The sequence below is a fragment of the Pleurodeles waltl genome, chromosome 5 (genome assembly GCF_031143425.1).
Source record: "Pleurodeles waltl isolate 20211129_DDA chromosome 5, aPleWal1.hap1.20221129, whole genome shotgun sequence".
NCBI classification, from domain to species: domain Eukaryota; kingdom Metazoa; phylum Chordata; class Amphibia; order Caudata; family Salamandridae; genus Pleurodeles; species Pleurodeles waltl.
In genome coordinates, this window is record NC_090444.1 from 1,798,033,294 (window position 1) to 1,798,057,361 (window position 24,068).

Sequence of the window (24,068 nt, forward strand, 5' to 3'; positions counted from 1 at the left end):
AAGCCCGCTCAAAAGCCGATAACCACTTGCTGATATCATCACCCTCTTCATATTTTGAGACAATCCCTTTGAGGATTTTTGGGATATCAGTATTTTCTCTGACCCTATTTATGTTGCTGCCACCATTAATGGGTCCTAACCCTATTTCTGCTCTCTCCCTTTTTATAGCTAGGAGTTGTTGCTCCAAAGCTAACCTTTTGGCCATCCTAGATCAAAGGATGTCCTCTTCATTGAGGCTGCCCTCAATGTTCCCAGAGGAGCTGGACTCCTATGGAAGATCCAGATCCAGTGAGTACTATCCTTGGAGACAAGGGTCTAGGGACCCTGGTCTCTCTAGTCACGTGAGGAGGGGGGAGATCATCCATCTCATCTCTAACATCTTCCCCTTCTGAGTGGAGTTCTTCCTCCTCAGTAGGGTGGTCCCTGGTGTGCTCTGCCAAGAGCTCCTGGAGTTTGACCTTGGTAGGGTTGGAACCAGTTCTAATCTCTTTCAGCTTACAGAGGTACCTTATCTCTGCCATCCCTAGATGGGGGTAAGGAGTGAGGTTGTGTTCCATCACTATTTCCTCTGAGCTGCTCATTATGCTACTAATGTTTGGATTACTTTTTAGAAACTAAAAACTACTTCTAGTAACTAAATCCAAACGTTCAAATTTAAAAAGAGATGCTAAAGGGACTTAACCAAGGCCCTACTGTGGTGAATCCTAGTTTGTTTTAATGGGATAACAGGAGTTAGCTTAGCCTTTGGCTTGCAGACTCGTCCCCCGTCACCTAGTGACTTTTAACCTACTTAGCTTGCTCTGTCTTAGACCATTTATTTAATGAATTCTTCTAAGATGGCTGCCTTGTTTATAGTTAGGCCTTTTTGTTTAGAGTTATGTTATCAGTGTCACCGTGCTAAGGCGTCAACTCATGCGACAAAGACAAACAAACTGTAGGTGCTCACATTAGAAATTACCGTCCCAAGCATGCAGTATTATCTATTGTTTTGGAACAACCTACGTCAGGGGTCCAAGCAGATCTGTATAAATACATCACACTTTAGACAGATAATCATAGGGATTCCGATCAGATACCATTGCTGCTACCGATGCTGCACGTCACCTTGAAGCTGACCTGGACTTTGTGTTTTTCCGAAGTCTGAGCTTGAGACCTCATTTCAAGGTAACAAGGGTTGGGGGTTCCTTCCAGGGACATGGCATTGGCAGATTAGGTTTAACATACCCAGCTCTCCTCTAGGTAGAAGGTTAGGCCTATTACGAAAGGGCACTAGGACATGTTATACACTTTATGTCTTTCCATGCTAACGCAAGATGGTGGGGGTCTTCATAATCATGACTCTCGTCTTTACAATTCTATTTCTTGCACTATTCATTATCCTAATTATTGCAGCCCACGCGATGTACCGCATTGTATTAAATGAAAACTATTGAAACATTACTGCATCTTCGTTATTGCCTTGTTTGGTTGAGACATGATATATCTGTGAGAAAGGGGTAATCTCTGTTTAACCATGACACTCCCTGAGATGTCATACTTCTGAGTCCATGCGTAAAGGCTGCCACAAATCACCTTTAACTGTTTGGGTTGTTGGTGAGGTACTGCTAGAGAGCCGGAGGGGTTGGGATTACAGTTGCGACTTGTTGTAGGATAGGTATAGTCACCTACAAACATAAGTACTGTCATCCTTGAACCAGCAGTCTTGCCCAGAGCAAGAGTCCAAACTACGACACTGGCAGGACTTTTAGAAATTTAGAGAAAAAAAAAGTCAAATTTAAAAAATCAGTCTTCTGAAGGCAATTTTGGAATTCAATCATGTGATTAGGTATTGGCTGAGTAGTCCAGTAAATGCAAAGTCGTAGACCTCACCGCTGATCTACCAATGTAGGAAGCTGGCTCTGTATATACTATAGCAAAGTGAGATATAGTGTGCACAGAGTCCGGGGGTTCCACAGGGGCAAAAATAGATAATACTAATGCTCTATTTGTGGTAGTGTGGTCGAGCAGTTAGGCTTATCAGAGGGTTGTGTTAAGCATTTGTTGTACACACACAAGCAATCGGAGAAACACACACTCAATGACTTAACTCCAGACCAATAGGATTTTATATAGAAAAATGTGTTTTGTTAATTTATTTCTAGAACCACAAGATTCAGTTTGCAGGTAAGTACATAAAGTGAAATGTACTTTGCATATATATACATTCAGAACTTTGAATAGAATCGACAATGTATACAGTTTTCTTTAAAATGGCAAAAAGCTATTTTAAAAGTGGACACTGCAATTTTCAACAGTTCCTGGGGGAGGAAAAGATAGAACAGTTTTACAGGTAAGTATTCAACTTACAGTTCCTATCTCTGGGGTTTAGGTAGTCCGTCATAGTGGGTTCAAGTTAATCCCAAACACCCACCACCAGCAACACGGAGCCAGTCGGGTGCAGAGGTGAAAGAGGAACTAAACTAATGTGGGCTCCTATGGAGACAGGGGTACTCGGAATCCGGTCAGCCAGCAGGTAGGTACCTGTGACTCAGAGGGCAGACTAGGGGGGTTCAACAGAGCACTGGAGGGGCCCAAGTAGGCACCAAACACGCACCCTCAGTAGCATTAGGGCGGCCGGGTGCAGGGTGCAAACAGGGCGTCGGGTTTTCAATACAACTCTATGAGGGGATCCCGGGGGTCACTCTGAGGCTGCAGACGAGGTCCAGGGGGGCTTCTTCGGCAAACCACCGGCTGGACAGGGAGGAGCGCAGCTTGCTGGTCGATGCTGCACCGGGGGTCAGGTTCTCCAAGGCCTGGGGCTGCAGGTGCAGGGTGTCCTTTAGGCATCGGATATCTTTGTCCGGAGCTCGCGGCCAGGGGTCCCTCATGATTCCCTCTGCATGCATCGTCGTACGTGTTTGGAGGGGTCAACCCAGGGTGAGCTCTTGCTCCCAATCGCCTGGGGACCCTTTCTTGCTGGGAGGACCACCGGGACACAGGCTGTGGGCATCTGGTGCACAGGGGTCAGGACTCGCGCATCTGCAGTGAGGTGGGAGTCCTTAGCTGTATGTTTCTTTTAGACAGAGCCACTGTCCTCTGAAGATCTTGGTCCTTTTAGGGTGCAGGGCAGTCCTCTGGAGTTGGCAGAGGTCGCTGGGCCCGCTGGACGCACCGCTGGTCTTTCTGCAGGTTCTCTGAAGCAGGAGACAGGCCGAAAGGGCTGGGGCCAAAGCAGTTGTCGTCTTCCTTCTTCTCTGCTAGGGTTTTCAGCTTAGGACTCCTTCTTCTTGTTCTAGGTCACCAGGAATCTGGTGAGCTGGGTTCAGGGAGGCCCTTAAATCCTAGATCTAAGGGCATGTTAGGGGTCAGAGGGCAGTAGCCACTGGCTACTGTCCCAGAGGGTGGCTACACCCTCCTTGTGCCTACTCCCTTTGGAGAGGGGGCACATTCCTATCCCTATTGGCCCCTGTCCTCCAATCTAAGATGGAGGATTCTGCAGGGAGGGGGTCACCTCAGCTCTGGACGCCTTACGGGTGGTCCTGGCTGGGGTGGTCACTCCTCCTTGTTTTCCCTAATTTTCCTGCCGGACTTGCCACAAAAAATTGGGTTTTGTCTGGGGGGGTGGGGGGGGCATCTACACTAGCTGGAGTGCCCTGGAGCACTGTAACCTAAGGCTTGAGCATTTGAGGCTCACCGCCAGGTGTTACAGTTCTTGCAGGGGGAGGTGTGAAGCACCTCCAGCCAGGACAGGCTTTGTTTCTGACCACAGAGTGCACAAGGGCACTCACCCCAAGTGGTCAGAAACTCTTCAGAAAGTGGCAGGCTGGCACAGACCAGTCAGTCCTACACTAGCAGTTTGGCTAATATACAGGGGGCATCTCTAAGATGCCCTCTGTCTGCATTTTTCAATAAATCCCACACTGGCATCAGCGTGGATTTATTGTGCTGGGAAGTTTGATACCAAACTTCCCAGTATTCAGTGTAGCCTTTATGGTGCTGTGGAGTTCGTAATGACAAACTCCCAGATCATATACTCAATATGGCTACACTACACTTACAATGTGTAAGAATGGCCCAAGACACTGTAGGGGCGTATTGCTCTTGCAGCTATGCCCTCACCTATAGGGCACCCTGCCTTAGGGCTGACTTACCTATGCCACAGGCAGTGGCTTGTGGCCCATGGCACCCGGAGAGGGGTGCCATGTCGACTTTGACTTTTTCTCCCCACCAGCACACACAAGCTGCAAGGCAGTGTGCATGGGCTGAGTGAGGGGTCCACAGGGTGGCATAATACATGCTGCAGCCCTTAGAGACCTTCCCTGGCCACAGGGTCCTTGGTACCATGGCTACCCCTTACAAGGGACTTAACGTTGTGCCAGGGCTGTCTCAATTGTGGAAACAAAGGTACAGTTTTAGGGAAAGAACACTGGTGCTGGGGCCTGGTTAGCAGGGTCCCAGCACACTTTCAATTATCAAAGTTGGCATCAACACTAGGCAAAATATGTGTGTGTGTGTGTGTGTGTTGGGGGGGGGGGGGGGGGGGGGGTAACCATTGGCCAACAGTGGCACTTTCCTGCACTAGGAATGGATTTACAAATAAATTAAACATGCCAAATAGGTGTACGCGAGTTTTACCATGTTTGAAGGAGGAAGCACATCCGCATGGGTTAGCAGTGGTAAACTGCACAGCGTCCTTAAGCCAACAAAAACAAATCCAGCAAAACAGGAGGAGGGAAGGCAAAAGGTTTGGGGTAATACCACACCAAGATGTCAGGTCCAACAGAAGTGAACTCGGTTTATCAATGATGTACCCACAAAAACAGTGTCTTCATGCTCCTGAATCCGATTCTTGTACCACTTTTGTTGGATTTGAGCCATTGATTTTATTCAACTTATTGCCTAGGTTATTCAGAAGGGATGAAATATTTTGTAGGATATTGATTTGCACCTCCATTGTATTGATTAAAAGTCAAGGTTTTCTACTGTCACATTTAACAGGAAAACAACGGTGTGTTTTAATTATTTTTGTTGAGTGTTTTTCACAGAGTTACAGTCATAGCACTAACACATCTGCCAAACATAACTGTATCAAAGTGGCAGTATTATGTGGTATGACTGGTATACTAGCACGTTACCCAGAAGCGGACCTCGGGTTCACACTAGTAAACCTTAGCTCACTCCTGGTACAGTGGCAAAGAGGAGTCAGGACAACAACCACACGGACGATATTTTTAAACTTAACTTGTTAAATACATATATACACTTTGCACAGCTTCTCATTTAGTTTGTGACACCGTAAGTGATCCGATGTATTCAATTGCTTTGTTTCCTTGTGCACGATCGGTTGCAGCTGATCTCACGTTATGGCTCGCTCCGTTTGTTTCCTCTCGCACTTGCTCACGCTATGATTCAGTATAGGTGTTGTACTTGCGCTGCTGCTTCAGCACCAGTGTTATCCTCGCGCAGCAGTACGGCCGATGTCACGTCCAATCTCTTGCACTGCGGTACAGCCGCTGTCATGCGTATAGTCTCTCGCACTGCAGTACAGCCATTACGTGTACAATCTCTCACACTACCAATGGTTTAAATAACTAACTTTTTGAGTATTAAAGTGATGTCAGGTTCGGTTGGAAATCAAATGTATGAGCCTCCAAGGGTGAAGATGTCCGACACCTGTCCCCTGCACAGATAGGTCCCTCATTACCAATGTAAAGATCAATCTGTTTAGATTTCCTTTTCTTTCAATAAGTATTTATGTATGACATCTCCAGCAGAGCTCCTCCACTCTTCAGCTCTCTTTGCCTCTGCCTGACTTTCCATATGATCTCATAGCTACCTCACCACATTCTGATTCTCTACTACCATTGAACATGTGATATCTTCACATCATGTTACCAGGGCCTAAATCAACCACCTGGGGAGCACCAAGGTCCATTCTTTGAATATGTTGGCAGGTTAGTTAAGGTCATTGGCAGAGTGCAATCTCCAGTCTCTTTCTGCAATCTATCTTTTTGGGGAGGGGGTTAATGGACATGCAGGCAGTGTTGAGGATGTAAAGACCCAACTCAGAGATGTCCAAATTTCCCCAGGCCTTCAAAGCTCTGTAGGTGTCCCTGAGTGCCCCATGGTTAGACCACTTTGCTTCCCTGGAAAATGCCCTTCTTTCGTTTTTTTTTTTGCACTCTTTCCCTACCCAGAGCTGTGGGCAGTGGATGTAATGAGTGTTCCTTGGCAGAAAGGTCTGCTGTATGTTTTTCCTCAATTCAATTTGCTCAGCAGAGTTGTGCGGAAAATCAGATCAGGCGGAAGTGATTGTGGGGCCCCCAATTGGTCTTCCCAATCTTCCTATCCTCCCCTTCTTCAGCGGTCGGTCCTACCTTCTAATATTTGCAACTTCTCTACCTCCTCTGAGATTCCCATGTCTATCACTGGTAGAGCAAAAGAGTGGCTTGGATATTGAAGGGGAGAGGTTGAAGGTCACTGATGTGCTCAGGACATTGATATTTCAATCCAGAATTCCACAAGACCTGTGACTCTCAGAGTCAAGAGGCATTGGAAAATGTTTAGTCCCTGGTGCCTTTCGAAGAATCTAAAAGCTTCATCTTGCAAGGGAAATTTGATGATGGAATTTATAAAGGCTAGCTTTTTGTTGGGGTTAGCGGTCTCCACTCTACAGAGCTAGGGGACTGCCATCACAGGTGCAGTGTTGTGTGCTATGGATGAGTTAGCTGAGCATCTCTCAAGGAGTTCTGCCCTAAGGAGACCAGTATGTCACTCTTCAACACCAGTCTGAAATCTTCTATCAGTCCTTAATTACTTGAGGGGAAAGTCCCTTTGAACCTCTCAAGTCTGTAAATCTGAATTTCCTTACCTATAAGGTACTCTTCCTATTAGTAATTGCTTCTGGGAGAAGTGTGTGGCTCTACTTTCTAAAATAAAAACTTTCATAGGATTCTTGGATGATAATATGTTCATCTTTCCATTGTTCCCAGGACCTTGTGCTCCCTGTGTTTTTTTCCTAGTCCATCTCCTGACCTGGAGACGTTATGGCCATCATTTAGATTTGCACAGTCTTATCTATTTACCTAGGCAGAATATCTTTTTAGAGGCAAACAAATGCTCTCTTTGTTACCTGTGGTTTAGAAGGCAGAGGGCATAAACACACAACTTATTCTTTTAGAGGATGGGTTGAAGAAGCTATATCCCTGAACTTCTTGACAGCTGGGGGCTCCTCCTTCTTCGATGATGCAAGGTAGATCACCTAAAAGCAGGTCATCAACTCCGGCTGCTATTAAAGGGGCATCTTTAAAAGACATCTGCGCAGCAGAGACAAGGACCCTACCCACTACATTTACTTCCCATGACAGGCTTTGCAAGGGAGAAATGTTTTTGTCTTCATTTTGGGAAGCAGTGCTGTCTACCGTTACTTCTGTATTTCAAATAAATGCATTGGATATAGAGTTGGAAGGTTTGTTCATTATTTACATGGGACAATTGTATCCAGCTTTGGTATACGCTCACCACGTCGGAACTGTGAGAAGAAAGACTGGTGAGGAGGCAATAATTATATTACTTAGCGATAGCCTTCATTATTTTATTTTTTAAAGCAATTATTATTGTTTTTTGAAAAATACACACACGTTACTTTTAAGCAAATGAAAGCAATGAACATTGAGATAGCTCCTGGAGGGCCCTAGCTCCTCCCAGTATCTAGGACACATTACACTGACCAAAACAACAAGAAAACATGAACGTATTCTGCTGCTCTTGATGCACCTAGCGTTGTATAGACACTGTCCAAGGCGGTGCCGGGCATGGGTCTAGTGTGATGCCCCTCATAGTGTTTTTGTGGACAGCCTCTGCTATGGTGCATTAGCCTTTCAAGGGACATACAGTGGTCCATGGCATTGGCCCATTTAGTACTCAAAGGGCTGAGCTATGTGTCCAGTTCTGAAGAATGTCCCTCTTGGCCAAGGCTAGTCCCAGCCATAACTGTGCTCTATGGTACTTGTTGCTTATGATGCCTTCCGATATATGAAGCAAGATCATTTTGGGGTCGGTAGGAACTGGCCAACCCAGTACTGGCCCAATTGTATTAAGAATGTTTGTCTAGTAATTATGTAATGAGGGACAGTGCCAAAACGTATGCAGTAGATCACCCTCTTCACGGTCACATCTGAGGCATCAAGCTGTCGGGATCAACCCCATTTGTTGAGCTTAGTGTGTGTAAAATACACTCTGTGTAGTATTTTGAGTTGTATGAGTTGGAACTGTGAGGCTATCAAAGTGATGCATGGGGCGGCTAGCGCCTCGTACCAATTGTCCTCATCTAGGGGTCCCAGCTCTGCTATGCCTCCCTCACGCGGCCCATATAGTCAGCAGCATTACGGATCTGCATTCAGTAGATGTTGGACAATTGATGTTCTTTTTATATTGATCAGTAGTGGTTTAGCCTTTGGTGGGGGTGGGGGGTGAGAAGTTGGAGATATCCCCATCAGGTGGTAGCTAGTGGTGCAAGGAGTGGCATAATTGCAGGTACCAAAAAAATTGTGACTGGTGAAGACCATATTCAGTCTGAAGATCGGAGAAGGATTCCATGACTGCGTCCTGCACGACATCTTTAATGGTCGATATGCCTATACTATCCCAGGTGGGGGATCCTTTCAAGCTGCCACCTGCGGTAGTCTGGTTCCCTGCCATTAAGGGTTTTCCATGGTAAGCCTGGATGTCCAGCCCATGTCTAGGTGTGCCTCTTTCCTTAGTCGAAGCACCATAACAGGGGCCGGCGCAGCTGATATGGCAGAGTGCTGCCACAGAGCCCATGGGATAGGGTGGTGTGGCCCATGGCCCAGTCTTCGGATGCATACGCCGGGTCATTGAAACCTCCATACCACCAGCTGTTTAAGACGAGGAGGTGTGCGGCTCTCTAACAGGAGATCAGATTAGGTGTTGCAATGCCCCCCATCATCACGGGCAGAAGCATTTGTCTAAAGAAATCCGTGGGGTTCCCCCATTCCAGAGTAATGTGCTTGAAGCTGTGTTGACCTTCGTAAAGAAAAGGCGTATGATCGGGAACTGGAAGTTTTGGAGTTGGTAAAGTAGTTGGGGGAGGGCAACCATTTTGAAAATAGCCGAGCACCCCAGGAGGGATAACAGTAGGGCTGACCAGAACTTAACAGTGGCCTCTAGTGTCTGCAGTGTGCGTTGTAGGTTGCGGGTGTAGGCCACGTACTCATGGGTGTTTTGAAGACCGTGAGATATTTGAAGTCATCAGCGAGTACCAGGAGGTCTGGGTCCCAAGCTGCGAAATCTCTCAGTCGTCAATGGGGTATATCCCCTACTTGGTCCCATTCCTATGGAGTCTGGAATTAGTGCCAAATATGTGAAGAATTTGGAGGGCGCGCAGCCCTCTAGTATCTGGATTGTCCACGAACAATAGGATGTCGTTGGCATACAACCAAATTCTGTATGTGACGTCACGGGACCAGTGCAATCCACGATATAACGCGTCCACGCTTATCCACCATGCGAGGAGCTCAATGGCCAGTGCGAACAAGAGCAGGGAGAGGGGCACCCGCTGGCCAGTTCCCCGCTCAACCAGAAATCATCTCGAGACCACCCATTCAACCTGAACGTGTGCTAGCAGGCTGGCATAAAGGAGTCGGACCTATTTTATGAAGCGTGGGCCAAAGTCACAGCAGCGGAGATCCGCGATCAGGTATCCCGCTGTACTGAATGACTTCTGGAAAGTTTTCGCTATTTTGAGTTATTGTTTTACTCCTCACTGTCTCTCCCCACGCGTTAGGATGAGGAATACATCTGCAATTTTTGTGATGTTATCTCACTTTGTTATTACAGGAAGTGCTTCACCTTTGTCCGTCCCCATGTAGCCCGACACAGTGTTAGAGTTGGTCATACTAGGAATGGTGAAGGTCTTTTTTTCTTTGTATGAGGGATGTCTATGAACAGGAGACTCCGAGTGTGAGGACTGTGAGGAGGAAGACAATGACTGAGTAATGAAGGCTAGTTATAAGTGGTGTGAGCAATAATCTTTGGGATCGTAAAAACTCCCTCTTTTTCCATGTGGTATGTGGAAAGATCTGTAAGTGAGCCTGTTTTTCACCATTCTTGCTGGTGTAAATCAAAGAACCCCTCAATCGCTAGAGCTGTGAGGTACTCCCTCACCATTTCCTGCCATACGGTGGAGGCTAGCTGAGCTCTCGATTTAAAAAACAAAATCTCATTGTTATCACTTTCTACATTGACAGCCATGGATGTCAGCTTAAGCTATTGAAGTTTTAGAGGAGGTCTGTCTAACCACGGTCAATTTGTTTCTCTCATACATACTCTGCAGTTTACAACCTGATAGGGTTGAAACTTCCTTGAAAACGTGTTCTTACTTCTTTTAGTCGGGGTTTGGGTGTTGCACTTACTGTGCTGATGTTTCGTGTCAGTGGTCTGGGAGAAACAGAGGTGCATGTAGTTTGAAGTGCACTCACACAGTGCTGACCTCCATCAGGCAGAGTGAGCACACACAGCAGTAAGGCTGGGGGTTTCAGTCTTTACAGTAATAAAGTGTTAAGATACTCCAACAGAGTTCAGTGGTGTGCACAAAGTCTCAGCCTTAATAAAGATCACTTCCCACCATCCTCTGCTCCTGTGAAAAGGATTCCAGAAAATGTCAGTTTAGTTACTATTTTTTCAATATTGACTTAGGATTTGAATTGTTTACTTTTAAAAAGAGAAAATGAATATATTTTGACCAATGTTTCTCAGTTGCGCAGCCATTTAAAAATATTTTTTTTGGAGTGCACCAGAAACTACAATGTTAAGCCTACCAATTACCACCCTAGCTGGATTACCAGGCTGAGAGAAAACCCTGAGCAGCACAGGAAAGGGGGAGGACTGCTGGGGCAGCTAGCAGCAGCATAGTCTAGTAACAATGCTGGCAGCAACTGAGATACCAACGTCTTGCAGTGGTCGCTCAGTCATGCTGTGCCAAGCAGTGCACACCTGCTTAACAAGCCTTAGTGGGATGTGGCAGAAACACAGACCCTCAGAGGAGGCTCCCGCAAGCCCTGCAAATGGAGACCGAAGTGAAGGATGGGAAGATGGAGAGCACAGAGAATCAGGACATAAGCCAATGAGAGCGCGCGGAGGGGACGGACTCTGACGTCAGGATGGAGAAACAGCAGCTGAAAGAGGATGGGAGGGAGAGACACAGACCCTTCATTTTTTAGCAGGTTTTGCTTTCTAAAACATTCAGGAATGTTGTGTTATAGGTGATTGTACTCTCTTTGTCTGGTGTGGGTGGAACATGTTGTGCGTGTGGCTGGTCTGGGTGAGAATAACTTCAAATACAGAGCGCAGTTCGCTGTACTTTGTTTTATTATTAGTTACACCGAAGTGAGAAATATACACGGTCATAACTTCTGCACACTTCTTCCGCTTTTCAAGATTTTAACTTTTTCACAGAAGCGATTTAAAAACATTTCAGCAGCTTTTCACATACCTCTGAAAATGTGGGCTGCCTTCAGATGATATTTCATTCTGAATTAATGTTTATAGGTTTTTAGTTAAAGCGTGACTGACTACTTAGAGGACAATTAGACCGTGACTTTACCTCTGAAGATAGAATTACTTTATGGAAATTGGACACATTTGAGGTTAACCATGTACAGGTTGCACACGCTTCAGACACGACTAAACAGAGACAATGTACACAACGGCCAACAATGAAAACCTTGGAGAAGAGTATTAGTATCCCATGAATCCCTGAGAAGGGGAGGTCAGGAGAACTGAAGTCAGGGAATGATAAGTGAATGATCTCTGTATGGAACATATGATCGAAAGCCGACAGCTGTGTGCTAGAAACCACATCATATTTAGATTAAGACACACCAATAACAATGGGATCAGACAAGAAACACATTTGAAGAAACCATCCAGGGCACACATTCTTTCCAACATGACCAGCAAAATAATTCCTCCACACCTGGGCACTTGCGGAGCCCCACTAAAGTCTCAGGGGAGACCTGAAGCTCAGACATGGCTCTCACTCACTGATCTCAAAAGGTTACTCTATCGTACTGCAGTACCAGCAACACCACAGACCATGGACATCTTGAGAAAATGTCAAAGTGAACTACATACGCCTGTGACTGAAAGAGCTGAATACATCTTACTCTGGTACTGTCCTGCCTCCTCTTCGTCCATGTTGTCATTGCTGCTCAGCCCTTTGAAGCTGTAGCCTTTCCCACAGTTTGGCATCTGAGCCTGAATCCTTCCGCTAACCTCGCTTGGGTCATCAGTGTGCTCTGGGGGCTCTCAATGGTGTCTGGTAATGCCACAAAGGCCCCATAGAGTCCTGCTATTGCAGCTCACTCATGGATGCAGTCATGGCCTTTGTAGCTGTGACCCAACCCTGGACCCCTCTGAAGGAGAAATGCACCTACCGTACGATATGATGTGCACGCCTGCTGGGATCAGCAAAAGGCGCATAAAACCACCTGCATGAGCTCAAACTAAAACATCTGACATAAATCAGCATGTCATTATCGACAAACATCTTGCCCACAAGCTGAAGTGATGTTTAAGTGTTGAACACTCCAAAAGGGGCAGGTATCTGATATCTTCCCGGGCATAAAAAGCAGGTGTGAAGCAGGCTGGGTTATTCGGAAATTAAAACTCTGCTGTGGGATACAGTATGGAAGATCAAGCAGTTTCCTCCTCACAGAAGGGAATGAGCTATGAATTCCCAACCTTGGCCACTGGTGCCCGAACTGGCATGTACCAACTCATTAATTCACGGGTAATACCGCAGTGCTTGGAATCACTCTCCTCAAAGGTTTGTGGTATGGCATACCTGTAGCGCAGCGCTGCAAGAGGGAAGCTCTGTGTATGGTAGCTACTATGAATGTTTTAATGCATGGCGGCAGCTTCAAGGAACTTCAAGGTGTATTGACGACATTATGCAAAGAAAACACCAAAAAAGCTGGGCCCAGATATTAGAGCGGCATGCTCAGACTTGATTCTTATGAAATCACACCAATTCACCAATCAGCATTGAGGTTGCACACAAGCCAATTTCAGCTTACAACTGTTCCGCCCTGTGCACCCCATTGTACAAATGTATACCCTCCCTCCGCCCCAGCGTCGTGCGGCTCTAGGGTGCAGCTATCGAGGAGTCTTCTTAAAAAAAGCGTCTAGGGTCATGCTGCTGTCACGCTTTGGGCGCTTAGCACTAGACGACGGTGTGCTCTTGCCCTTGCTCTTGCCTCTCAGCGGGGACGACAGGGCAGGACTGGGTGGGGCTGTGATGCTGGAAGAGCTTGATACAGAAAAGGAGTTCTGGAGGTCAAGGGCAAAATGGAAATCCATGTGCTCTGGAAGCTCCCACGCCACGACCTTCTCAGCGCACTTCTCACACTGCACCAGATCTTCTGCGTCAAAAGGAGGCAAGACCTGGAAGGATAATGCACACTCCGATGGGTCTTCCGGAGTGACATCCACGTCAGGAGAGGCTACAATCTTTGGCTTACTGGTTGAATTATATTCCACACCTTCGGTTTCGATACAATCCAAACTGTACTCATCCCCAGTTTCATTATCAGACGTAAAGCTTGTAGACTCAAGAATGGAAAGATCGTTTTGTGATGAGAAGTTTGTTTCATGAGTGTTTCCAAGACTTGGCCTCTGAAGTGATTCTGCGGGTCGGCTCCTAAATGAACCTCTCTCACTAGGGAGTTCCACTGATGCTGCACCGTTCTCACTGGAGTTGGGATCTAAAGCGGAGCCTGGCGTGGACAGGTTTAAAGTGTTTGTGGAGTGCAGTGCTGTTTCAGTGCCTGAAAGGGATGTTATTTTGTTATCAAAGGACTTCCTCTTTTCTTTAGCCCTTTCAAACATTGCCTGGATTGCACTAGGTGCCTTCGGACTAGGTATTTTCTTTCTTTGACTTTCCGTGGGTGTAGGTAGGAGAGCTGCTGAAGTAGAGGTAGAGCTGCAGGGCAAGGAGGTTCCAGTCCTTTGAGTACAGGATGCATCACTGGTCAAGAAGCCGGTGATGCCCCCTTTGGAAGGTGTCAGTGTCTCACAAAACTTGCTTGCAGAGAGCTGAATCAAGGTGAGTGGAGGCGACCTAGAAATAGTTACAAAAATAAGTATCAAGAATTGCTGTGCTGAAATCCACACACATCCTTAGCTCACAGCTCTTCTTCATCATGCACACGCATGCTAATGATAATCATTGGTACTCACTACAGCAGTCAAAGTTGCTTATGCAAGGTGAATGGACCTGGCTCTGGTACTAACAATGCTTACAATACTAGTAGATGGGGACTCCAAAGTGGAGACCTAAAAGTGTGGAACATGCTTACCATGGCTTTTCTTCATGTTAGGTGTGGAATAAGTAATTAGTAAAAATCATATTTTGCGTCCTGAGCATCTTTGACTGATCTGCAGTGTTCACAGTTAGAATCAAACCTGGAGCCGTAGACTCCTTTAATTTGAAGTAGCAAACTCTTTGTAGTGTCTCCACCTGCATTTCATGGAATACACTCACCTGGAGCTGAACAGCTGCATTAGCAGCTGATGCGGACTTTACGTAATCGTGTACTGTTCCCTAATCCGTTCACATCTCACGTGATCATTTCTATATGTGCGCTCGGCAGGGTGTATGTACATACCCTGTAATGGACAACTGTCCATAGGCACTGAGCAGCAGGATTTCAGTGACTCCTGGAAGAACATCTCCTGACTCCCTGTTGTGTTCACTGACCCCAGGGAAAACATGTCCGTCCAGATTTAAGACTGTTCATGGCTATAAAGGAAAGAACTCACCACACCACCTGCTGGCCTCCAGCAACACTGCAGGTCTTTAAACCAATGAAGGCATCACTGCAGACTGTGCCCCTTGTAAGAAAATTTCCTCGTGAGGCTTGCTGATGCCCAGGATGAATGTCAGGGGGACAAATGTTTGCTAGAAGAACAGCTCCTGATTCCCTCGTGTTCACTGACCCCTAGAAAAACACTTCCAACTTGCAAACCCATTGAGAAGTAAGACTGTGTTCCTGGCTATAAAGGAAAAAAACTCACCACGCCACCTGGTGGCCTCCAGCCACATTACTGGCCTTTAAAACAATGAAGGCATCAGTGCAGATCTTCTCCGCCTCATAGCGCGCCAGGGCACAGCAGCGCGACTGACTGTTCGCTCTCTTGTCGCCTTGCACGCGGATGCTCACTGTCAGCAGTTTAGCCACCCGGCTGTTCTGTTGGGAAGAAAAAAAGGGAGAGCTCAGAGAGCGGATGAATGAGCTAGAACAACAAGTATATGCTGCTCTCAAGCAAAGCTGTGTCTCTTTACAGTTCGATTGCACCTCCTTGGTCTAAGCGTGGACCAGACTCAATGAAGAGGCTCTGGTAACACGCCAGGGGCTGCAGAGAGGGGACAGTGATGGCAAACGCCACACCTTTGATGTACGTCGTCTCACTGCCATCACTGGTAACCATCTGGAAGAGTCACGAGGAAGAAATATAATCACAGATCTCCTGAAGGACTGGTATGAAAAGCCAAATCGAAGGACTGCGATTTTCCTCTATGCCTGCCTAGTTGCAAGCTTGCATACCTAACAAAGGCACTGCATGCAGGCCCGACACCCCAGACTCTCAGGAGCCTGGCTGGTGCCCCCACAAGTCTGCAGCCCCAAGTGCACATTTCAAACCCGCAGCTAGCATTATGTGATAAGGGTACACTGGGACTGTATATAAACTATTTTTACCATGTAGGTCTATATACAAAGGGAATGGTTACTGCAGAATTAAAGGTTATTGGGCCATGCATATAGCATGCTTTTTAAAGCAATGTTCAGGAAATCAATCGGCAACCAACACTTGCGCAATTCCTAACCCCCTAGGATGGCACTGGAGAGCAAGTGCCACAGTACGTTAAGTGCTTAGTAGGACAAACTACAGATGCTTGACAATGGGTTGCTTCTGCCTTTTCCAGGCGCTCCAGCCAGTCCTCTTTTGTTTTCTCTAGAGAGATTAGTAACAATCATAGAGAATTCTGTGATGAATGAGAGTAAGTACTTGTAGCCTGAAATATCGAAGAGCAGAGAATACAGGTCACATTTCTTATTCATACACCCTAGACACTTATGTGCCCCGAACAAAACTAGGACGTTAAGGCACCCAGGCTATAAAAACCACATTAATATTTTTGGGAGGTGGAAAAATGAAGGTGTCAATTGCATGGCTAGCATGAAAGCCTCACTTTCCAAAGAAAGGCAAGTGTTACCCTGTATGTAGTGCAGTAGATCCGCACGCTCTGCATACTCTCCTGCCATCTAATGTTGGGCTCGGATGTGTACAACTTGTTTTTCTTTGAAGAAGTCTTTCAAGTCATGAGGTATTGTGACTCCTGCTATAACTAGTAATGTACATGGGCTCTGTTGTTAGACTGTTTCCCACACAGCCAGTGAGGACAGACGTGAAAGATGAGCATGCAAGCAAATTTAGAAAAGTAAAAGAAATCATCTGCAACAACAGAAGGCTTCCGGGAAGGAAGGGAGGCAAATGTGAATCTACAGCACTACATGGAACAAACAGATGCTTACAGGACAAGTAACATTGTCCGTCCGTGGTACGTGTAGCTATAGATACCCATGATCTCCACAGACTGGAAAGCAGTTCTCCCCTAAGCGGTGGTTAGCCAGAGGATGTTGCAGAAGGTTGAAACATTGTACGTAGTACAGCGTGGCCCACTTTAGCTTGTTGGCTTCCTAGCACATCCACGCAGTAGTGTTTGGTGAAAGTGTGTGGAGTGAACCAGGTAGCTGCCTTACAGAGGTTTACTATTGGGATATTATCCAGGAAGGCATGGAAACTCTTTTGGAGACCACCAGGTGGAATACCTGCCCCTGCTCCGCATTCCTGAAGCAGGTTATCTATACCTACTTGGCCTACTGATGCTCAACGTCCTCCCGATGGGGCCCATCCTTTAATACGAGGAGGGTACATGCAGTACGAATAGATTCCCTATTGGGTTATAACATGTGGATTAGGTACGTTTTTGGTCCTGATGAATCGCACTGATCTTAATGACATTTTTTGCGAGAAACATGTTGACCTTTATGATAGAAGTATAGTGATTTCTGTACTCTAACTTTCCACATTCCCCCAATTTAGGGACTGTCAGTTGTCTGTTTTTGAGGGTGGACTAGACATTATTTCAAATCCTTACCCATACTTTGCTTTTAATCATGACAGGGGTTTATGTTTGATTAAATCTGATGTTTCCAGACCCTTAGCCATTTTTATTTTCACACTTTACCAATCCCATATTCCAGCACACAACAACCGGCATTTCTCATTCAAAAGGTCTCCGGCAAAGAGCCCCCACGAGGGGCCCGTCAGGCATTGCAGTGCCGGCCTGACGAGGAGCAAAAACCCGATGATGAAGCATGTCACCAATTGGTGAGTGAGGGCTCTTGTTCGAAAAAGAGCAGACTCATAGACTCCATTATTCACTGTATGCACTTGTACAGAATCTATTGTCTGAAACTGTGTACCTTTGGCCTTTTTGACATATGATGGGAGTACCGTACACAGGACCAATTCTTTAAACACTCCTGATTTATTAGCCCTTCTGTGTTTGTTTTTGATGAGCAACAGGAATATGGCCTACCCCCTTCGACACACTGGCAATACGCTGCGATCCATCCCCGAGCTATTCAACCTCATATACGCCCACATTCTAGCCTCCCCATACTGCCATTTCAACAATGGCACAGATCAGCGTATACTCTGATATGTATGCCTTCCTAAACAAGGCACAAGTTCCCACTAAATCAAAAGCGCAGCTCTGCTGGGAACATTAATGTGATTGACTCTTTACCATTAGAGATTGGGCAGACATCTACAAGAGGACGAACACTTCGGCCTGTAGTGCGGCCGGCAAAGAAACACTTCTTAAGTTAGTTCACTATTGGTACTATACCCCAGCATGCACTGCATTATTGGAAGAGAGATCGAGATGCATCTTATTGGAGGGGTTGTGGACAAACGGGAGCACTAACTTACCTTTTTGGATGTGTCCCAAGCTTCACCAATACTGGGTGGATATCTTAACTGCCATTGACCACATCTATGACACAGAACTCCCCAGACTGCCAAGCTATATACTACTGAGTCTATCAAACTCCTTCACCTGCCCACTGAAACCCACAAAAGGGCATGATATCACCCTAGCCGTCTGGGCTGCCAAACAGGTTCTCCTGGCATGATGGGGCACAGCTAAAATCCCCACCCACCTAGACTGGCCACACAAACTGTCGGACCATAACTCGATTCCCCCAACTATTGACCAACGGCTACCTCAACTCTCTAAGACTTGGGAACCCTGTCTGCGGGACATTATAGGTATAGAAAAGCTAACAGCAACAACTGACCAACGGCTACCTCAATTCTCTTAGACCTGGGAACCCTGTCTGCGGTAGGAATTCAGGGAACTCACTTGCCCTGCTTACTTGAGCATCTTACACCTCACAATGATGGAACAGCATAATGACTGATCTCCCAGACGGGGCACTACACATAGAAACCCGGTACTTCTACACAGGTATACATTCTCGCTAGAAGAAACCAACCTGGATAGATATGTCACAGACCCCGATTCCCCTAACAAACTAATGTGGCACTTTCTCCCCCCCACTTTAATCCTGTCCTTCCCAGTTACCTGTGGTCTGTTTACCCTTCCCTGGCCGTTGGATGTAGGCGAGGGATGTTGCACTACTCTCTCCCACTTGTAAAACAATAAACAGATTTAAGCCACTAAGGTGTCCTGGGTGGTCTTTAACATGCCCTTGAGAGCATGGGGAGCTACTGAATAGGACGCTGGGTGTTGTAAAGTGTTTTGATGAAGAAGTCACCCTCCCCAAGAACAGAGTGGAGATCTACTTTGTGAAAGGTGGCTTCTCTATAGATAACCTCATTGTAAGGAAATGCCTCCTTGGCATGGTTGCCCCCTGACTTTTTGCCTTTGCTGATGCTATGTTTACAATTGAAAGTGTGCTGAGGCCTGCTAACCAGGCCCCAGCACCAGTGTTATTTCCCTAACCTGTACTTTTGTATCCACAATTGGCAGACCCTGGCATCCAGATAAGTCCCTTGTAACTGGTACTTCTAGTACCAAGGGCCCTGATGCCAAGGAAGGTCTCTAAGGGCTGCAGCATGTCCTATGCCACCCTGGAGACCTCTCACTAAGCACAGACACTCTGCTTGCCAGCTTGTGTGTGCTAGTGAGGACAAAACGAGTAAGTCGACATGGCACTCCCCTCAGGGTGCCATGCCAGCCTCTCACTGCCTATGCAGTATAGGTAAGACACCCCTCTAGCAGGCCTTACAGCCCTAAGGCAGGGTGCACTATACCATAGGTGAGGGTACCAGTGCATGAGCATGGTACCCCTACAGTGTCTAAACAAAACCTTAGACATTGTAAGTGCAGGGTAGCCATAAGAGTATATGGTCTGGGAGTTTGGCGAACACGAACTCCACAGCACCATAATGGCTACACTGAAAACTGGGAAGTTTGGTATCAAACTTCTCAGCCCAATAAATGCACACTGATGCCAGTGTACATTTTATTGTAAAATACACCCCAGAGGGCACCTTAGAGGTGCCCCCTGAAACTTAACCGACTATCTGTGTAGGCTGACTAGTTTTAGCAGCCTGCCACAAACCGAGACATGTTGCTGGCCCCATGGGGAGAGTGCCTTTGTCACTCTGAGGCCAGTAACAAAGCCTGCACTGGGTGGAGATGCTAACACCTCCCCCAGGCAGGAATTGTCACACCTGGCGGTGAGCCTCAAAGGCTCACCTCCTTTGTGCCAACCCAGCAGGACACTCCAGCTAGTGGAGTTGCCCGCCCCCTCCGGCCAGGCCCCACTTTTGGCGGCAAGGCCGGAGAAAATAATGAGAAAAACAAGGAGGAGTCACTGGCCAGTCAGGACAGCCCCTAAGGTGTCCTGAGCTGAAGTGACTCTAACTTTTAGAAATCCTCCATCTTGCAGATGGAGGATTCCCCCAATAGGGTTAGGATTGTGTCCCCCTCCCCTTGGGAGGAGGCACAAAGAGGGTGTACCCACCCTCAGGGCTAGTAGCCATTGGCTACTAACCCCCCAGACCTAAACACGCCCTTAAATTTAGTATTTAAGGGCTACCCTGAACCCTAGAAAATTAGATTCCTGCAACTACAAGAAGAAGGACTGCCCAGCTGAAAACCCCTGCAGAGGAAGACCAGAAGACGACAACTGCCTTGGCTCCAGAAACTCACCGGCCTGTCTCCTGCCTTCCAAAGATCCTGCTCCAGCGACGCCTTCCAAAGGGACCAGCGACCTCGACATCCTCTGAGGACTGCCCCTGCTTCGAAAAGACAAGAAACTCCCGAGGACAGCGGACCTGCTCCAAGAAAGGCTGCGACTCTGTTTCCAGCAGCTTTAAAGAACCCTGCAAGCTCCCCGCAAGAAGCGTGAGACTTGCAACACTGCACCCGGCGACCCCGACTCGGCTGGTGGCGATCCAACACCTCAGGAGGGACCCCAGGACTACTCTGATACTGTGAGTACCAAAACCTGTCCCCCCTGAGCCCCCACAGCGCCGCCTGCAGAGGGAATCCCGAGGCTTCCCCTGACCGCGACTCTTTGAACCTAAAGTCCCGACGCCTGGGAGAGACCCTGCACCCGCAGCCCCCAGGACCTGAAGGACCGGACTTTCACTGGAGAAGTGACCCCCAGGAGTCCCTCTCCCTTGCCCAAGTGGAGGTTTCCCCGAGGAATCCCCCCCTTGCCTGCCTGCAGCGCTGAAGAGATCCCGAGATCTCTCATAGACTAACATTGCGAACCCGACGCTTGTTTCTACACTGCACCCGGCCGCCCCCGCGCCGCTGAGGGTGAAATTTCTGTGTGGACCTGTGTCCCCCCCGGTGCCCTACAAAACCCCCCTGGTCTGCCCTCCGAAGACGCGGGTACTTACCTGCAAGCAGACCGGAACCGGGGCACCCCCTTCTCTCCATTCTAGCCTATGTGTTTTGGGCACCACTTTGAACTCTGCACCTGACCGGCCCTGAGCTGCTGGTGTGGTGACTTTGGGGTTGCTCTGAACCCCCAACGGTGGGCTACCTTGGACCAAGAACTAAGCCCTGTAAGTGTCTTACTTACCTGGTTAACCTAACAAATACTTACCTCCCCTAGGAACTGTGAAAATTGCACTAAGTGTCCACTTTTAAAACAGCTATTTGTGAATAACTTGAAAAGTATACATGCAATTTTGATGATTTGAAGTTCCTAAAGTACTTACCTGCAATACCTTTCGAATGAGATATTACATGTAGAATTTGAACCTGTGGTTCTTAAAATAAACTAAGAAAAGATATTTTTCTATACAAAAACCTATTGGCTGGATTTGTCTCTGAGTGTGTGTACCTCATTTATTGTCTATGTGTATGTACAACAAATGCTTAACACTACTCCTTGGATAAGCCTACTGCTCGACCACACTACCACAAAATAGAGCATTAGTATTATCTCTTTTTGCCACTATCTTACCTCTAAGGGGAACCCTTGGACTCTGTGCATGCTATTCTTTACTTTGAAATAGCACATACAGAGCCAACTTCCTACATTGGTGGATCAGCGGTGGGGTACAAGACTTTGCATTTGCTGGACTACTCAGCCAATACCTGATCACACGACAAATTCCAAAATTGTCATTAGAAATTCATTTTTGCAATTTGAAATTTTTCTAAATTCTTAAAAGTCCTGCTAGGGCCTTGTGTGTTAAGTCCCTGTTTAGCATTGTCTTTTAGAGTTTAAAAGTTTGTTAAAAAGTTTGAAATTAGATTCTAGAAACAGTTTTAGATTCTTTAAAAAGTATTCCAACTCTTAGCAGAATAATGTCTGATACAGAGATGCAGGTGGTGGAACTCGACACCACACCTTACCTCCATCTTAAGATGAGGGAGCTAAGGTCTCTCTGTAATATCAAAAAAATAACCATTGGCTCCAGACCTACCAAAATTCAGCTCCAGGAGCTGTTGGCAGAGTTTGAAAAAGCCAACCCCTCTGATGATGACATCACAGAGGAAGAAATTAGTGACTTGGAGGCCAATGTCCCTCCTCCAGTCCTAAATAGGGAGAACAGGACCCCTCAAGTCCTGTCTCCAACTGTGTTAGTCAGAAATAGTGAGTCCCTCACAGGAGGGTCCCACATTTCTGAAATCACTGAGGATGCTCTCAGTGAAGATGACCTCCTGTTAGCCAGGATGGCCAAAAGATTGGCTTTAGAGAGACAGCTCCTAGCCATAGAAAGGGAAAGACAAGAGATGGGCCTAGGACCCATCAATGGTGGCAGCAATATAAATAGGGTCAGAGATTCTCCTGACATGTTAAAAATCCCCAAAGGGATTGTGACAAAATTTGAAGATGGTGATGACATCACCAAGTGGTTCACAGCTTTTGAGAGGGCTTGTGTAACCAGAAAAGTGAACAGATCTCACTGGGGTGCTCTCCTTTGGGAAATGTTCACTGGAAAGTGTAGGGATAGACTCCTCACACTCTCTGGAAAAGATGCAGAATCTTACGACCTCATGAAGGGTACCCTGATTGAGGGCTTTGGATTCTCCACTGAGGAGTACAGGATTAGGTTCAGGGGGGCTCAAAAATCCTCGAGCCAGACCTGGGTTGACTTTGTTGACTACTCAGTGAAAACACTAGATGGTTGGATTCAAGGCAGTGGTGTAAGTAATTATGATGGGCTGTACAATTTATTTGTGAAAGAACACCTGTTAAGTAATTGTTTCAATGATAAACTGCATCAGCATCTGGTAGACCTAGGACCAATTTCTCCCCAAGAATTGGGAAAGAAGGCGGACCATTGGGTCAAGACAAGGGTGTCCAAGACTTCAACAGGGGGTGACCAAAAGAAAGGGGTCACAAAGACTCCCCAGGGGAAGGGTGATGAGACAACCAAAACTAAAAATAGTAAAGAGTCTTCTACAGGCCCCCAAAAACCTGCACAGGAGGGTGGGCCCAGAGCCTCTTCACAAAACAATGGGTACAAGGGTAAAAACTTTGATCCCAAAAAGGCCTGGTGTCATAGCTGTAAACAGCATGGACACCAAACTGGAGACAAGGCCTGTCCCAAGAAAGGTTCCACTCCAAACTCCCATCCAGGTAACACTGGTATGGCTAGTCTCCAAGTGGGATCAACAGTGTGCCCAGAGCAAATCAGGGTCCACACTGAAGCTACTCTAGTTTCTGAGGGTGGGGTGGATTTAGCCACACTAGCTGTCTGGCCGCCTAACATGCAAAAATACAGACAGCAACTCTTAATTAATGGGACTAGAATAGAGGGCCTGAGGGATACAGGTGCCAGTGTCACCATGGTGACAGAGAAACTGGTTTCCCCTGGCCAATACCTGACTGGAAAAACTTACACAGTCACCAACGCTGACAATCAGAGAAAAGTACATCCCATGGCAATGGTTACTTTAGAATGGGGAGGGGTCAATGGCCTGAAACAGGTGGTGGTCTCCTCAAATATCCCAGTGGACTGTCTGCTTGGAAATGACCTGGAGTCCTCAGCATGGGCTGAGGTAGAACTAAAAACCCATGCAGCAATGCTGGGTATCCCTGAACTGGTGTGTGTGAAAACAAGAGCACAATGCAAGGCACAGGGTGAACAAGTAGAGCTGGAGTCTGGAAGAATGGCCCAGCCTACCAAGAGGAAAGGAAAGTCAGTTGGGAAACCAACTGCAACACAGCAAAAGAAAGGGAACCTCTCTTCTCAGGAAGAAGTTCTGCCCTCTGAGGGAACTGAGCCTTTGGAGCTTGAACCTTATCAGGTTGAGCTCTTAGGCCCAGGGGGACCCTCAAGGGAGGAGCTGTGTAAGGGACAAGAAACCTGTCCCTCTCTTGAAGGTCTTAGGCAGCAAGCTGCTGAAGAGTCCAAAGGCAAGAAAAATGGAACGCATAGGGTCTATTGGGAAGATGGACTCCTGTACACTGAGGCCAGAGACCCCAAACCTGGTGCCA

At 47.0% G+C, this 24,068-nt stretch overlaps 1 protein-coding gene across 3 annotated transcripts in view; it reads right to left on the minus strand.

Annotated features, from left to right (window-relative positions):
* Window positions 1-11,349: 11,349 nt before the first annotated feature.
* POLH (DNA polymerase eta) overlaps window positions 11,350-24,068 on the minus strand; it is a 76,154-nt gene continuing 63,435 nt past the window's right edge. For all 3 annotated transcript variants that reach the window (XM_069236250.1, XM_069236249.1, XM_069236248.1), the window contains 2 exons: window positions 15,076-15,248; window positions 11,350-14,119 (listed from right to left, as the gene is read on the minus strand). In XM_069236250.1, coding sequence (XP_069092351.1) covers window positions 13,156-14,119; window positions 15,076-15,248 — 1,137 coding nt within the window. In that variant the 3' untranslated portion in view covers window positions 11,350-13,155. The remainder of the gene's footprint in view (window positions 14,120-15,075; window positions 15,249-24,068) is intronic.